The following is a 14,855-nucleotide window of genomic DNA, read 5'->3' as shown; positions in this document are numbered from 1 at the left end:
TCATCCCCTTCCTCATCCCCATCAGCAAAACCAGAACCAGCTAATATTATCGAATGGCTACTCTGCCTAGTATCAGGACCACAAACATTGTGTGGCACGTAGTCTGACTGTTTCTCGGGTTGGCTACCATCCACATCTTGTGGCTGTGACCCGGATAAAACAATCTCGTTAGCCACTTCACTGCCTTGGCCGGGTTCATACCCCCTGTGGAGTTGTACGGTATTCTCCTCCTTCGGCACAGGTTGCACAAGTGCATATGGGTGGATTCTTCGGTCTCGGCAGCGTCTTAACAGGGACAACCAATGTTGGCTCCTATCTACCGGCATCAACTCCCACTTGACATTTTTACAAGATTTGGTCCACAATGCATGAATACTGACGGAACATACTTCAGGATCCAGCCCGAAACTAGTTGTCAACCAGTACTTCAATTGTCTAATGTCCAGTCTGTCCGGGTCTGCTAGTGTCATGACGCCATTTTTAAACTTGCTAAGATCAACCCCCAACTCATTATATCGAACATTACCAGCGCCGTAGTAAACATTCAGATTTACTGATTCAGACATTTTCACCTGTCAGACATTGCCATCTTCTCATTAATCACAACGAATTATGCGCTAAAATGCCTCCAAAAATATATTAACACTAAAATTCACAATATGACTTATATACACTAACTAAACTATATTAATCACAATATACACTAATATTATCCGCTACACGAACTATGCGCTAAAATGCCTCCAAAAATATATTAACACTAAAATTCACAATATACACTAATATTATCCGCTACACGAACTATGCGCTAAAATGCCTCCAAAAATATATTAACACTAAAATTCACGATATACACTAATATTATCCGCTACACGAACTATGCGCTAAAATGCCTCCTAAATTAAATTAACACTGAAATTCACAACGAACACTAATATTATCCGCTACACGAACTATGCGCTAATATTTACATAATATTTATGACGACGTGATTATACCTTCGAAGTGTGTGTCCGCTTCTTGCTTCTCTCTTTGACTCAGCGGCACCGGCCACCTCGCGAAGTACTTGCACCACCGGAGAACGACAACGCCGCCCCCGACGACCGGAGGTTCAACTCCGGTCAGCCCCCAACCTGCTCCTCCTCCTCACCACCTCCTCCTCTGCAGCTGCTGCTACTAGTCACCACCACCTACTACCCGTCCTCCTCTCCACCATGGCTCCTCCTCCCCACCATGGCTGCTCCTCCCCAAACACATCAAAAACTAGATTAATCCAAAAACTACCCCATAGCAAAAAATAACACCGTAGGCCGGTGGGGATTGCTATGATCTACCGATTCTGTGGGTTGAATTTGCAAATGTGTGGCAAATGGAGGAGATCGGCGCGGGGGGAGTTCTATAGAGAAGAACTGAGAGAGAGAGAGAGAGAGAGAGAAAGGGAAACGAAGAACAGAGCACAGCGCAGGGGCGAACGGGTGCTTATCCGCACCTTTTCGGCCTAGACCTGGCCGAAAACGGCTTCGGTCGAAGCCTGGCCGAAAAGGACAGCTTCGGTCACCGGTGGGCCGAAAACGGCCCAGTTCGGCTACCTAGCAGCCGAAGCTACTATTTTTGGCCGGACCCCCGCCAACAGCGAGTTTTCGGCCCAAGCGCGGCCGAAAAGCCTACTTCGGCCATAGCCTGGCCGAAAACTCCCTTTTCGGCCCACTCCTGGCCGACGGGCTACTAGTTTTGCGTTTTTTTCATTCTACGCTATAGTTTCCGAAATTGCTACAAAAAACATGATAGTTTTGAAAAAAAATCTATCCGCCATACTTGATCTTGGAGGTTCTTCTCCGCTGATAGGTCGTAGACTTGGGTCTAAAGTGTAAAGTCATGTTCAAAATCCTTGGACTGGTTTCGATTCAGCTCTACCCATTAACTTCTATTTCATCAAATCGGTCTAGTTCAGGTGACTGCGGTTGTGCTTCTAGAAATAGTATGAACTTATAGAAGTGAGGGAAAATGATTTCGCCAAAAGAGAAGGTCTGTCTATCTATAACTTGAACAAGAAAAAAGAGGTAAATACATCCGAAGTCATAGAACTTGCACGCGATGGTCAATTTGGTGCACAAACTTGTAAAATACATGTTTCCGGTCATCAAACTTGTACAAGCGTTCATATACGATCACATTTCATGTACACGGACGTATCCATGGGTTATGTGGCATTCCAGTGTGGCCAGGGCCCATTGTCATCCGCTGTAGCATGTAGATCTGCAGAGAAGCCTTTGGCTTTTTTTATTTTCGTATTAAGCCCCTAAAAATAAAATGAAAAAATAAGCGATGTGGGGTCTTGAAGCTGCAACGTGCCCTAGTAGTCATACGTGGAAACCACCAGACTACTGATTATTCATGTCTATTTAGCATGACTAATTTCTGTATCATATAAACATTGACTGAAAATAATTTTTACAAGAAATGTAACACGGAAAAAATGAGCACCGTGACTCGACCATGTGACCTTGTGCTCAAGGTTAACTAATATTACCACTGACAACACAACATGTCCAGATGTAAGAAAACAATTTATATTCTTGTGTTTGTGACATTCAAAAAATATTTATGTGTTACAAAAAAGGTACGCGGCATTTTAAAAAGTTTCAAAAACTTGTATTTGGAAAAATGTTAATCAACACAACACGTCCATATTAACATTTTTTCAAATACAAGTTTTGAAACTTATGTGTATTGAAACATATACTCCATGTGATACATATATCTTTTGATGTTTTAAATACTCCAGTATACATCTATGTTTTGATACACATATATTTTAAATACTCCAGTATACATCTATGTTTGGAGTATTTAAAAAATATATGCTTAATACTTTTTAAGTGTATGATTGGCATTTTTTTCAAATACAAGTTTTGAAAAGTCTTGAAACTTTTTTCAACTATGTTTTTAACATTTTCGGATGGTACGAAACATTTTAAAGCTACACAAACTATTTTATACATTGTATAGGCATTTAAAAAATGTCATGACCAGTTTTTTTGGAATGCATGAACATTTTTAAAATGCAACGTATCATTTTTAATTACACAAATGTGGTTTACAATGTTTATTTTTTTAAATGTCACACACCTTTTTTTGTAACACATAAACATTTATTAAATATCACAAACACAATAATATAATATTTTTTCTTACATAGAACAAGAAGGAATAACAACATGAAAAATATTTATCCCATTTGATATGTTGTGTTGTCGAAGCCCGGTGGTAATCTTAGTTAACGTTGACCACGAGGTCACATAGTCGAGCCATGGTGCTCCCTTTTTTGGGGTTACATTTCTTGCAAAATTGATTTTTCGGCCGTGTTATATGATACAAAAACTATTCGTGCTATCTAGACATGAATGGTCATTGGTTTGGTGGTTGTTAACCCAAGCCTAGTAGGGGCACGTCCCTAATTTCTAACCGAACCATCCCTTATTTTTCCATTTTATTTTAGGGGCTTTATACGTAAATAAAAAGTCATTTTATTTTAGGGGCTTAATAAGTTAAAAAAATAGGTGCATAATATGTAAATAAAGAAAAAGCCTACAGATCTACCATGCGTGGTGGGCTTACAGTGGGCCCTGGCCATGCTGGCATGCCACATAGGCCATGGATACGTCTACGTACATGAAATGTGACCGTATATGAACGTTTGTGCAAGTTTGATGACCAGAAACACGTATTTTACAACTTTATGCACCAAATTGACCGTCACGTGCAAGTTCTATGACTCCTGGTGTATTTACCTCAAGAAAAAAATATGAAAAAACCTTATAGCATACCATTATTCTTTACATGAATTTGAATCGATAGCTACCATGTTGCCTATTATTTGCTTCATCTAACACCCATGTGCGAGACCACAGATGTTTGATTCCGTTGTATTGATGCCATCTTGTAGCATTGTGGGATGAATAACCTCACAAATATTATTTGGATATGCTCTATTGACATGTTCATGAAGTCTTGCCTCGTCATCATTTTTTTATCAGTTGGACTACACCATGTTATTGATTGTTATAGAAGCAAAAAAAATGTAGACATCACGTTTGTTGACATCTATTCGCTCATGCCATATTCCGCAAGTTAAGGGCCCCTTTTTATAGCTCGCCCCGGGCCTCCGAAATCTTAGGACCGGCCCTGCTCTCACTAGTTGATGATCTTGGTGTTCATCATCTCTATATAGCGTCAGATTACTTGAGCGTCATCAAGAACATTAAGGAAGGAGGGGTGGCCAGTACAGGGCAATCATTAAGGAAATCACAAGTCGAAAGTTTTTTTTGCTACTTGCATTTTTGTTCAAGAATCTAGGAGCTCAAACTATGAGGCTCACCATGTTTGTAGGCATGTGTTTTCTCTAGATTAGAGCCGACATATTTGGCTAGGTCAAACATTATCCCTGTAACCATTGGTATTGTCAATAAAGCCTCACAGATTGTTCTAAAAAACTATTGCATGTTCCGGTTCTATCCGATTGAAGATGGTCCTAGTGAGCTTGTTCTCTTTTGCTATATGATGTAACTATGATTACAAGTAAATAAAGAGGAGATCTTAGTTATAAAAACATAACAATTGCTCAAAAAACACATACATGTCATATTACACACCGACTCATCTTGATGTCCAACAGAAGTAGCGACTCAACTCAATACGAAGCCAATCTAGGCACTCCTTAGGTTTAACATGAATCCACACTAACACACATAGTGACCCACACTAGAACTCATCAAGATCCTAATGCACAAGACTTGCTTATTTATAACGTTCACCATGCACATGTATGTGCGAGAGCGATTAATAGGCGATGACCCAAAAACCGATGAGGCCTCGGCCGACATTGAACAAGGCCTCAGAAGTGTGTTGCTGGACATTGTCAATGATGTTGATGGCAATGGTGGCCAAAAAGGCGAGGTAGCGGTCGTCCATTAGTAGCGGAGATAGCCAACAATCGAGGAGGGGGTTGAAAAGAAAACAAACTTTGGGGGGAGGGTGAAAAATACTTTTTTTTCCTATTCCATTTCCTCTAAGGCTAGGGGGCAATGCCCCCCCCCCCAAAAAAAAACCAAAGTACACATAACTCTAGCATTGTTGTGCCATCGAAAACCCGTTGGACGTAGACCCACTGGATGGGGTGAAAAGAAAACAACCCTTTTTGGTGTTGAGCTCCACCATCACGTTGTCGTTGAACAACAACGCCACACGTGGTATCGTGATGTTGGTCTTGCCAGTGACATTGAAGCAGGTGTCTCGGGTGCCGCTCGATGGCCCCGTTGAGTACTGCATCATCCTGTTCTTGAAGATTGAGGAGAGCGTCCTAGAGTCCAGCATCGACCCGACAAAGGAGCAGACGGGGTCCAACAATAGTTCGAACGGTGTGTCAGCCTGGGCGTTACAGCGCACCGAGGAGATGTCGCTAACGGTATGACGAGGAATGTCAAGGACACAATCCCAATGGTCACCAAGTACTCCATCGAGCCTAGCGCAACTCCCAGGAGGGTCGGCACGCTCACGTTGACTGGTGCAACCTGTCAGCAACCCATTGGATGTAGCCCTCTCGGGCGATGTCAAGGCACGGCCGCTCCGCCAAGCTTCAGGCCTCCTTTGGTTTAGAGGAATTTCATAGGAATTCTAGAGGATAGGATTTTTATAGGATTTTTTCCTTTAGAGCCATTTGGTTCATAGGAATGGATTCCTATTCCTACATAGGATTGGTTCATATCCTCCACATTTCGTAGGAAAATAAAAAAGAGCCTAGACTCAATGGAAAATTTCCTTTGGTGTCAACCAAATGACATCTTGTTTCCTATTCCTACTCATAGGATTTGAGATACATGTCATCTCATTTCCTACAAGATTTCTATTCCTATGATAATCCTATCCTATGAACCAAAAGAGGCCTCACTCTTTAATGGATACATATGAATATGTGTTCAGTTCACAAGCTGTTGGTAGTTCACAGTCGCTCTATCGTGTGAGTATTTCTTATAATTCTCAACCATGTTAAGATATTAGCATTCTTGGGCCATCTGTGCATGTGAACAAGCCTTAGTGTAAACTGTTTGTTTGCTCTAAGTTTATATAAGCTTGTTCTTCGCTATCTAATAAAGGGTATATAATTCGGTCATTGTTTTTAAGACATTGGATGTGTTGTATATTTATGTTCTCTTATACTTTCTTTTTCTTTCCCCCCTTCTTTTTATGAGGCACATTTCCTTAGCAAAATTAAGAAGTGGCGTGCACCTTCAACTCGCTTGGAAGGTTAGGGCAGAAAGAAAAACTCAGATTTTTTTACTTGGCTCTTGCTGCAAATCTGTTTTTGCGGCAAAGTGAGACATGTAATTTGTGCTTCACACCTAAAGATGTCTTGCCCTTTCTCCAAAGAAGTTTGTCTTTCTTTTCAAGCTAGTCACCTGTCGGTATGTCATGTTGCGACATTTGCGCAAGTGCGGGAACAACATTTCCACGGGCAAATGGGACGATGAGAAGAAGAGAAACCACAATCTGCTTGTTTATTCTACCCGCAAAAAAAATCTGGTTGTTTATTCATAGTGGCATTTGTGGAAGGAAGGAAACAAGAGAATATTTGAGCGCAAGGAAGGCACCCCTCCCGCGATAGTTGCGATGATCAAGGGTGATATCAAGGCTCTTGACTCTTGAGGACACGTTCACTGTGTAATTAAATTGAGTTTGTGTGGGCGTGTTAGCGTGTGTGTTCCTTCTTTTTTCTCCTTTTTCTTGTGGCCTAGCGACACCTCGGTAACATGGAGTAATTTACAAAGATCTAATGATTTTCTGGGGTTCATCGATTTAGCAGATAGTAAGTGGAAAAACATGGTTTGATCAAGCGATCAGTGGATGGTTAACAGAAAGAAATGGAAAGAAAAGGGGGAAATGCCCGTAGGCTCCTTGTGCAGTCCAGTTTCTCACGCTATGTCCCCAAACAGGCTCTCCATGCATTTTGCACATGCAAGGCCGCATTTCTCGACGTTTCTTGCCAATGACATCGCTTTGGGCCGACAACTTCTCTCTCTGAATGTGCAGTTGTTCCGTTCATGCCAAATTTCCCAAGGGATCAAGATCACCATGGATCTAGTACCTCGTCCTGCAGATGTGTCAGTTCCAAATGGCGATCGCAAAACCGTGGTTCTAGAAGAGGTGTAGGGAGGATCAGAGGTTAGGCATGCACAAAGGGAAGAAGTATCCATTGATCCAGCCCCTCCGTTGCGGTCTGTCATTGCACCATAGGTGGTTTTGGTGCAACAGCCATATGAACAACTTTGCCACACGCTTTCAAGAAGATCTTGTTGTATCCCGTGGCTTCTGTCGTTGCAACTTGCAGACGGTATGCACAACTTGTGGTGTATGCAGAACATCTTATGTCCCTGTGAAGAGAGTAATTGACAAAAAACTATCACATTTCACGTATCCGTCCCACAGAACTAACACATTTTGAAAACTGACCGAAAACTCCAGATTAATACTAATTTTGTGACAAAAAACTACCAAGTTGAGTTGATGACCGTTTTATGATTTTAAACCTGTTTATGACATGTGGGACTAGCAACAAAGTCAACTCTGTTTATTTTGACCGTGAAGTTAACCGTTATGACAAATGGGACCCACACGTCATCATCAACCTTCTTCTTCCTCCCCTCCTTCCCTGTTTGACATTTCAACAAGCATCTTATGTGCATCGGGCAGCACCACCGTGCCGACGCGTCGACGCCGGTGAGCAGCGGTAGCCCGTGGCACCGGCGACCTTCTTCCTCCTCCTCTTGCTCCCTGCTCCCCGTGGCCTTGTTTGCGCGGCAGCGAAACGTGATGCTTGCTTCATGCCGTCACGCGCGACGAGCCACCCGCGGGCAACCAACCAGAGCGGCCGGGAGGGCGGCGGTCTTCACCGACGCAGCAGCCGTCCGCCTCCTGGTCGTGGCCAAAACCTAGCGCTGCGGCTGTGGTCGCTTCCCTCCTCCTAGTCCAAGCCAAGGTGGTCTCGCCGGCGCGTCGCCTTCGTGATGATGGTGCTGGAGGACGCTTGGGGCTTCGGCGCATACCTCTGCCACCCTCCGCTGCCGGGGCTCGCGCTCGCTGGTCTCCCACATCTGACCGATGCTGCTGCATGCTGCTGCTACTCTCCCGCATCTGGACGGTGATGCGGCCTGCTGCTTGTGCAGCGTGATGGAGACGGTGGTGGTGACCGGATCCACGCCGGCGGCATGCGGGGACGATGGTGGCTACCAGATCCGCGGCTCGATGCACCGGGGCGCGAGGAGGAGGTCCTCAGCGAGCGGCAGCACCGATTAATTTAGCTGACACCGGTGTCCTGCTCTGCTGCTGGTAAGGTGTTCGAGGAAATGCCAACAAGAAGGAGAAGAGGAGGAAGAAGAAGGTTGGTGCTGACGTGTGGGCCGTTAGCCGGGCAACCGTCCCGACAGATGGGCCAGCTCTGTCAGAAAGGGGTTTAAAACGGTTAAATCGGTCGTCAAATCGACCTGGTAGTTTTTTGTCACGAAATTAATATTAATCTGGAGTTTTTGGTCAGTTTTCAAAATGCGGTAGTTCTGTGGAAAGGATACATGAAATGTGGTAGTTTTTTGTCAATTACTCCTGTGAAGAACATGCAAAAGCTCCTGCTGGTTCGGGTCAAGTGATATGTTCTTCTTTTTGTTTCTGTATATACAAATCATATATACATATATTCCAGTGACCGCAAAATGCTTTCTGCCGCAAGGAATTAATACCCTCAACACAAGAAGTTCTTTAAAATTCGCCGTTTATCTTGACGGATCCACTTCCATTATAGGCCGAAGACCCAGACTAGTGAGATCAACAGGAGAGCCATAATCTTGGCACGCCTCCACTACGGTGTCATACGACTTTGCAGAGAGCTTGAGCCCTTGGTTGGAGGCCCTGATGTACATCTCATAGGCAAGCTTGGGCTTACCATCCTGCACAAGGGCTTCGATCAACACCTGATATGTGACCTCACTCGGCTCAACCTTGTGCATCTTCATCCTGTGGAACCACTCGAACGCCGCGCCGCTCCTCGTGCAAGCGGTGATGATCGCGTTGAAGGTCACGACGGTCGGCTCTATCTTCGCGGACACCATGTCCCGAAGAACTGCGTCCGCCTTATCATGGTCGCCCTTGCCGGCGTAAATGGACGCCAGGATCGTGTACGCGTGCAGGTTCGGGTCGACGCCGACCTTGCGCATGTGCTCCCACACCCTCAGCGCCTCGTCGTACAGCCTGCCCTTCTCGAGCGCGCTGAGCAATGCTCCATAGGAGACCACGTCGGGTTTCAGCCCCCGCTCTATCATCTTCTTGAATGTGTCCACTGCGGCGGACGATTCGGCCGCTCTGGAGCAGGCGAGGAGCACGGCGTTCCACTCCCGGCCTCCGGGCTCCAGGCCCTTCTCCTGCATCTTCTCGAGCAGCCTCAGAGCCCACCTCCAGATGCCCCTCCTCTTGGCGGCGCTGAGCAGGACGTTGAAATGGGACCTGATGAGCTCGTGTGACAGATTGTTCGGCCTCGGGCCTTTCTCCAGCAGGTCCTCGTAGATCTCCAGAGCCGCCCACCACTTCTTGGCCCTGCCCATGAGCCAGATCAGGTGGTTGCACACTGACAAGCTTATCATCTCCCCGTCGTCGCGCTCGCGGATCCTCTGGTACAGCTCCTTGGCAATGGTGTAGTGCTCCTCCCCCGTGCAGGCCCACACGAGGCGCTCGTAGTAGCTCCTGTCCGGCCTCACCCCTGCTTCGTCCATGGCGAGAAGCACCTTCAATGCCGCACCGGCTGGGTTGCCCGCACTTGCCAGTGACCGCCGCATCGCCATGTGACATACCCGGATGGCCAGCTTCTCATACTTGACAAAGTCTTGCTCCCAATCCGCCGGGTTCCCCACGAGATCGCCGTTCTTGTGCCTCTCCCTGAGCTTGACGAAGAATTTGAGCGCGGCGAACCCGTCCCCGGCGCTCTTGTACGCCGACATGACCGTCGAGTACGTCGCGGCGGTCGGCACCAGCCCGCGGCCCTCGATGTCGTCGTACACCCTGAACACCTCCTCGACCTTGCCTTGCTCGACGTAGACGGACATCAGGGTGTTGAAGGTCACTATGTTCGGGGAGATCCCCTGCGCCTCCATGTCCGCGAGAACATCCTGGATCCTCCCGAATTCCCCGGAGTTCTTCACCGCGCCTAGCAGGCAGTTGTACACGAACTGGTTGAGGCTGCTGCCGTCTCCCCTTCCTTTGAGATGCTCCACGACGGCGAAGGCGGCGTCGAGGCGCTTCTCCTTGCCGAGCCCCCGAATCACCGAGGTGTATACCTGGAGGGGCAGGTGCTCGTCGCCGCCGCCGAGGAAGTCCTCCACCGAGAGCTTCACATCCTCGGCCGTCTTCGCGTCGCGCAGCGCCGCGGCGACCGCGACGACATCGACGGCCCCTCCCCTCCTCCTGCCGCCGCCGCCGCCGCCGACGGCTGCGGACTCGGCGGCGAACCCGCGGGGGCGGCGGGGCGACGCGGAAGCCGGGAGATAGAGGAGCTTCAGGGAGGTGCGCGGGCATGCGTGGTTTCGTGGACGGCGGGGAGAAGGGAGCTGGCCGGCGGGGTGAAAGACGGCGAGGGAGGGAGCCATTTGGCAGGTTGCCGCCGCAGTGGCCGGACGCTGGTGACTGCGGAAGGTCTAGAGGGCTCCCACGTGGCATGGTTTAGGATTTTCTTCAGGATAACGCGAGATCCTATTTCTTTCTCCACCGAGCACTGGCTCGTCTTATGGCGTGCTGTCACAGCTCGCGCGCGCACGATCCCAATCGTGCGGTCGAGGGGATGCGCATTAATTTTTCCGCGTATAATTTATTTTATTTTCCCCATTGGCATAGAGGGGTTGACAAAAGATGAGCAAAATGAGAACTTACATATCTTTTTTTTTATAAAACTTACATATCTTTTAAATAGGGGAGAGAAGACACTATCTTTCTATGTGTGTCTTTTTATTGTTCTCATCAATTTTCTTTGGGTTTTTTTCTCATTTTTTTCTGTGTTTGTCTTTCAAATACATGCCGACTTCTTTCAATACACGTTGTACATCTTCTGTATACATGTGTAATATTTTTTATGTAAGTTCAACATTATCCAAATACATGTTTGATTATTTTCCTGTTTTCATGTTAAACATTTTTCAAATACACGTTGTACAACTTTTTAAATGGTATGGAATATTTTTTACATTGTATAAACATTTGGTAAAAAGCCACGGATATGTTTTTGAACCACATGGACATTTTATTTAATTGTCATGATGGTAGAACCCAGGGTCCTACCGGACCTGCTCCTTAGGTTGTAGGGGCAGGCAGGGGGAAGATGAAGGCGAGGGCGACGTGGCCGGCGCGTGGGCGCTGTCCTGATCGGGAGAGGGAGACGGCGGCGAGAGGGAGGTGGTGCGGCTAGGGTTAGGGTTCCGGCTCCTTCAGGGAGCCGGACAATAGAATATGTCTTATTGCTTAATCTTAAAAATAGTCTTACAGCTAGTATATATAACCACAATGCTGAAAATAAGATAATTCGTGGGCCAAGCCCCTAATCTAAACTTGCCTGGTGGGCCTCCTACGGCCATAAGTCTGCCCAGTCATAACACATGAACATTTATTTGAATGGTATTGAACATTGCTTAAAATTATTAACACTTTATTACATCGCATAGGCGTGTCGCAACTTGCATACGGTATTAGAAATAATTCAAATTTGACATAGATACCTACCATTCCAGTTCAACGGAGGGTGTCTGGATATGAAGACTCCGTCTGAGAGCACGCTTTTTCTCGACTTCCTTGAAATGACCTCAAATTTTTCGCATGGCCTTGTACGACAAATTCAAGGCACCATTCTAAGTTGTTTTAGTTTTCGATGAATTTTGCATTTTCTGAAGTTTTCTCGGATAAAAAAGGCTGATAAGTGGTCTGTGACGCCCGGATAGTTACCTACAGTAATCCTCCACTAATGATGCCACGTCACCTCGATTACTGTGGTTAATCTCGCATTAGTTCGAAACCGATTTGAATTCAATTTAAAATCAGGCAAACAACAAAAGTTTTCAAAAATTAAAACTAAAATGTTCGAGTTGTGTCAAATAAATCGTAAGTAATTATGGTGGAGAAACCAAACTTTGATAAAATGTTTAAAGGCTCTAGAACAATTAAAACAGTAGTGAAAACAATTAAACAAATGCCTATTGAATTTATAGAATGCTAAAACTATTTTATTATGGGTTAATAATTAATCCCACAATAGTTTGTTGATAAGTACAAATTTAGGCACTAGGGGTAAATTTTATAAAACTAAAGATAAATGAAACTACAAATAAAAAATAAAAGAAAAGAAAATATAAAAACAGAAAACAAAACTAACAAAGAACAAAAAAAAGAAATAGAAGAGACACCCCCCCCCGCTGGACCATGGCCCAGCAGGCCATCGGGCCAACCAGGCCGGCCCAGCTGGTGCCTACAGCACCCCCTGGGGCGACCGAACCCTAGCGTCACCCCCACTCCCCCCATCGTTCCCCACGACCCCCCACTCACTCCTCCCTCCCTCCCGACTGGATTGGGGTCGAGCGACCCCGACCCCATCGCCGCACCGTCGCAGCCACCTCGTCGACGCCGCCTAGAGGACCACCTCGCCGGACCTCGCTTCCCCGTCTCCCCCTCGTCTGCTTCCCCCACCTCTCGATCCCGATCTGGATCGGGAAGGGGAACGAACCCGGCGCCCCTCGCCGCCTCGGCCCCCGCCGCTCAACACCGACGTCGGTGCCGTCCCTCGCCGCAACTGCTCGTCTCCTCGTCGCCCGGCCGTCCTCGACCTCCTCCCCGAACGGCCTCAACGACCCCGCCGCCCAGATCGACCGCGCACGCCGCCGCCTGGACCTCGCCGGACGTCCTCGCCGGTCTGCCTCCTCCTCCTCGCCGGCCTGCACCTCGTCACCGCGTCGCTGACTTCTCCGTCTCCTCCCCGCGCCCCACTGCCCCGATCCCTGCATCTCGCTGTGAGCCTCCGCCTCCTCCTCTCCTCCTTCAGTCTCGCGCACACACTCACGACCGCGGCATCGTCCGTGCGCTGGCCGCGCCCAGCGCCTCGCCCGCTGAGCCTCTGCCTCGCCCTCCCTTGCTCCCCGCGTCCTCGGCTCTGCTGCCGCGCCCTGGCGCCGTCCCGCCGTGGCCTCACCGCTGTCGCCTCCGGCGGCCGGCCTCGCCGTGCCCTGCTATCGCCGGCGCCCCCCTGGTGGCCCTGATGGGCGCGTGCCCGCACCCGCGCCCAAAACCGCTATGGCCCCCTGGGGCCTATGACATATGGGCCCCGCCCACAGAACATGTTTAAAAAAAAATAGAATTTAAAGAATTTAAAATAATATTAATAAAATTAATAATTAATTAATTAGTGAATTAATTAAGTTAATTAACCCTGTTTAATTAGTCTAATTAACTAGTTAGTTTAAATAAATAGTAATTAAGTTAGTTAAACCCTAAATCGACTAAACAGTCAATGACGAACGGGACCCACACGTCAGGTTGACCAGTCAACTCTGTTGACTGCTGATGTCAGCCTGACATCATGCTGATGTCATTAAATCATTTTCGAATTAATTAAATAGTTAATTAAATTCCAGAAATTAATAAAATCTTTAGAAAATCATATCTTTTAATCCGTAACTCGGATTAAAATATTTCAACATGAAAGTTGCTCAGAACGACGAGACGAATCCGGATACGCAGTCCGTTCGTCCGCCACACACCCCTAACCTATCGAACTCGCAACTTTCCCCCTCCGGCTCCTCTGCCCGAAAACGCAAAACACCGGGGATACTTTCCCGGATGTTTCCCTCCTTCGCCGGTATCCCCTCTTACCGCGTTAGGGCACCCTTAGTACCGCGTATTGCCGCGTCTTGATTTGTGTTGCATTTGATTGCTCTGTTATTTATTGTGTTCCCCCTCCGTTACTCCTTTCCGATAGACTCCGAGACCGCTGCCGATGTCCGTGTGTTCGACTACATCGAAGATGACCCCTCCTTGCCAGAGCAACCAGGCAAGCCCCCCCCTTTGATCACCAGATATCGCCTACTCTTCTCTATACTGCTTGCATTAGAGTAGTGAAGCATGTTACTGCTTTCAGTTAATCCTATACTGCTGCATAGCCTGTCCTTGCTACTACTGTTGTTAACTTTACCTGCTATCCTACTGCTTAGTATAGGATGCTAGAGTTCCATCAGTGGCCCTACACTCTTGTCCGTCTGCCATGCTATACTACTGGGCTGTGATCACTTCGGGAGGTGATCACGGGCATATACTATATACTTTACACTAGTTACATTACCTGTGATACTGTTCGGAGATGGGGGCTGAAGGGCAGGTGGCTCCATCCCGGTAGAGGTGGGCCTGGGTTCCCGACGGCCCCGACTGTTACTTTGTGGCGGAGCGACAGGGCAGGTTGAGACCACCTAGGAGAGAGGTGGGCCTGGCCCTGTTCGGCGTTCGCGGATACTTAACACGCTTAACGAGATCTTGGTATTTGATCTGAGTTGGCTACGAGCCTATACGCACTAACCATCTACGCGGGAGTAGTTATGGGTATCCCGACGTCGTGGTATCAGCCGAAGCACTTCAGACGTCAGCGACGGAGCGGCGCGCGCCGGATTGGAACGTAAGCCTGCTCTTGTATTAAGGGGGCTAGTTCTGCTTCCGGCCGCCCACGCAACGTGCAGGTGTGCTATGGGCGATGGGCCCAGACCCCTGTGCGCTTAGGTTTAGACCGGCGTGCTGGC

General features: G+C 47.4%; 1 protein-coding gene across 1 annotated transcript; it reads right to left on the bottom strand.

Annotated features, from left to right (window-relative positions):
* Positions 1 to 8,706: 8,706 nt before the first annotated feature.
* Positions 8,707 to 10,766, bottom strand: LOC123062802 (protein LOW PHOTOSYNTHETIC EFFICIENCY 1, chloroplastic). The gene has a single exon (XM_044486471.1). It carries the CDS (start codon positions 10,680 to 10,682, stop codon positions 8,820 to 8,822), a length of 1,863 nt encoding a protein of 620 aa, XP_044342406.1. The 5' UTR covers positions 10,683 to 10,766; the 3' UTR covers positions 8,707 to 8,819.
* Between the last annotated feature and the right edge of the window lie 4,089 nt (positions 10,767 to 14,855).

This window comes from Triticum aestivum, chromosome 3A (assembly GCF_018294505.1).
Source record: "Triticum aestivum cultivar Chinese Spring chromosome 3A, IWGSC CS RefSeq v2.1, whole genome shotgun sequence".
NCBI classification, from domain to species: domain Eukaryota; kingdom Viridiplantae; phylum Streptophyta; class Magnoliopsida; order Poales; family Poaceae; genus Triticum; species Triticum aestivum.
Note: the sequence above shows the minus strand (reverse complement) of the source record. Positions and strands in the feature narration are given on the sequence as shown.

Coding starts and splice junctions, on each gene's coding strand:
- LOC123062802 (XM_044486471.1), bottom strand. CDS start 10,682: ATGGCTCCCTCCCTCGCCGTCTTTCACCCCGCCGGCCAGCTCCCTTCT.